The 2,771-nt window shown below is 47.2% G+C and overlaps 1 protein-coding gene across 1 annotated transcript; it reads left to right on the top strand.

Annotated features, from left to right (window-relative positions):
* The first annotated feature begins 562 nt into the window (after positions 1–562).
* LOC113196202 (olfactory receptor 10J1-like) lies at positions 563–1,520 on the top strand. The gene is given in 2 exon segments (XM_026407965.2): positions 563–1,024; positions 1,026–1,520. Coding segments are annotated over 2 exon segments (930 nt in total). The 5' UTR covers positions 563–589.
* Positions 1,521–2,771: the final 1,251 nt, after the last annotated feature.

Here is a 2,771-nt window from a genome sequence, read left to right as displayed (position 1 = left end):
TGGATGTGCAAGAGGGATGACTCATAGTCTCAAAAGAAAAAAACTCTGTGGTCCATCCCCAAATGATCGTTTCCAAGCATCTAATTCATGCATAATCCTGAGTTAGTGTGATGTGAAAAGATGTAAGAGGTATTATAAAGTCTCTTTTTGTGTGAGAAGACACTGCAAGGATGGGGTATAAAATAATCCCAGTAAACATGAGAACATCTGAGTATCAAATGATTTTAGGGAGGACTGGAAATTTGCACTGATCTATGAAGAATGGAGAAGAATTATGTAAGTGGAGAAAAGGAGGAAGGCCTTCCACATGTGAGGGAGGAAGAGAAGGAGAGAAGTAGGAATGTGCACTTCTATGCCTTGAGAAAAGAGATCACCCAATTCTCAAATGTGTAGGAAATCAAAACAGATGACCATAGAGCAGAAAAAAAAATATATGTTCAGTAAATTCAGGGATTAACTTGAATCCACTATGAAATGTGTCCCCAGATTTATAGCTGAGAACTCAATTCAATCAATTTCAGAAAGGTGCATAAACTCCTGAAACTATAGAACTTTTATTCTTCCACACTTCAGATTTTGTGACGACTTAATGAAGGGAGAAAACTACACTATCATCACTGAGTTTACTTTCCAAGGTTTCTCCAGTTTCCATGAGCACCAGATGACCCTTTTTGTGGTGTTCCTTAAACTCTACATCTTCACGCTAGCAGGCAATGTCATCATTGTGACCATCATCCGGATTGACCGTCATCTTCACACACCCATGTACTTCTTCCTAAGCATGCTATCCACTTCAGAGACCGTCTACACATTGGTCATTCTCCCAAGGATGCTATCCAGTCTTGTGGGTATGAGCCAGTCCATATCGTTGGCAGGTTGTGCCACACAGATGTTCTTTTTTGTAACTTTTGGGATCACTAACTGCTTCCTGCTCACGGCTATGGGGTATGACCGCTATGTGGCCATCTGCAATCCCCTGAGATACACAATTATCATGAACAAGAGGGTGTGCTTCCAGCTGGTGGGGGGGGGCCTTCAGTATTGGCCTAATTGTAGCAGTGACACAGGTGTCAGCTGTGTTCAGACTGCCCTTCTGTGCCACCAAGGTGGCCCACTTCTTCTGTGACATCCGGCCCGTGATGAAGCTCTCCTGCATTGACATCACTGTCAATGAGATCCTGACTTTAATCATCAGTGTGCTGGTGCTAGTTGTACCTATGGGCCTGATCTTCATCTCCTACGTCCTCATCATTTCCACCATCCTAAAGATCGCTTCAGCTGAGGGCCGGAAGAAGGCCTTCGCCACCTGTGCCTCCCACCTTACAGTGGTCATCGTCCACTATGGCTGTGCCTCCATCGCCTACCTCAAGCCCAAGTCAGAGAACACCAGGGATGAGGATCAGCTGATCTCTGTGACCTACACTGTCATCACCCCTCTCCTGAACCCCGTGGTCTACACCCTGAGGAACAAAGAGGTTAGGGATGCTCTGTACAGGGCTATCTGCAGGAAACACTCCTGACAATCTATGAAGGGGTCTCCTGAGGCTCTTGACATCCACCCTAGGTAGGAACATGAGGGTTAGTGTCACATACACTTGACCTCTAGGGACCTGCTCCTCAAGCAGGAATCAAGAAAAACAGCAGCATCGTGCAAGTGGAAATTTGGAAGCATTTAAATAAAGCCCCTGAATAAAGCATGGACCTGCTGTGGATAAATACATAAATAAAGATAAGATCCAACTGAAGGAAAGGTCAGGAAGGAGGAGGGCTGAGGATCTTGAACTTTTGGGCTCCTTGTGAATCTCCACCTAACAGAGGCAATAGAACAGAACCCAGACCCACTTTAAATTGTTTCCTACCGTCTTTTCCTTTCTTCTTAAGCTCATAGGATTTCTCAAACTGGAACCCATTCAGACATGACATATCAAGGAGTAAGTCACAGGGCAGGCAGGGAGGGTGGCCTCAGGATGGCCAAGTGTTGAGAGCCACAGCCGAAGGAGCCCCAGCAAACTTCCAGCTGCCAGCAAACTTCCAGCTGCCGGCTGATGATTGGCTCACAACGGCCCCAGCAACATCTAGCTGATTGGCTCCTCTGTGATGATGCTCATTGGAGATGCTCATTGAGCTGTTTCCCTGCCCTTTCAGACTGCTAGCTGATGATTGGCTCACAGCGGCCCCAGCAACATCTAGCTGATTGGCTCCTCTTCGGTGATACTCATTGGGCTGTTTTCCTGCCATTCAGACCACGGAGCTGCTCATTGGGGGACTTCTTTGGCTCCGCCCACGCGACCCAGCCAATCGGCCTCAAGAGCAGGAGGATTGTGGGAGTGGGAGAGGCTTGTGTGTTGGTGTGAGAGGCTTGTGGGAAGCCGGTGGTGGCAGTTGGGCTCTGAGGGTTTTTCCTGAGGAGCTGTTTTGTTTGGCCTGCGTGGTTCTAAAAATAAAGTTCGTTTCTTTTGACAAGTGGCTCCTGAATTGTGCCCAGCCAGACTGCGGGCAGCCAAGCCTAGTGTAAATAGATTTCCCGTCCTAGCTGCTTTCATTCCTCTCAGATTCTAGCATGGCTTATTAAAGCCAGTGACGAGGGACAGTTTAATTAGAGATTCTAGCCAATCCATATCTCTTCACCCGTGATGATGGCCTTCTGAGGGCACATTCCAAGATCCTTCAGAGTCAGCTCAGCTGCCATTATTTCAGAAAGCATATCATGGACAAGGCTGTGCTCTGCGTCCTGGGGAAATAACGAGGAAAAGGCCCTATTGTTTGGCTCT

This window comes from Urocitellus parryii, chromosome 11 (genome assembly GCF_045843805.1).
Source record: "Urocitellus parryii isolate mUroPar1 chromosome 11, mUroPar1.hap1, whole genome shotgun sequence".
Taxonomy (NCBI): Eukaryota; Metazoa; Chordata; class Mammalia; order Rodentia; family Sciuridae; genus Urocitellus; species Urocitellus parryii.
This window is presented reverse-complemented; position numbering and strand designations above follow the sequence as displayed.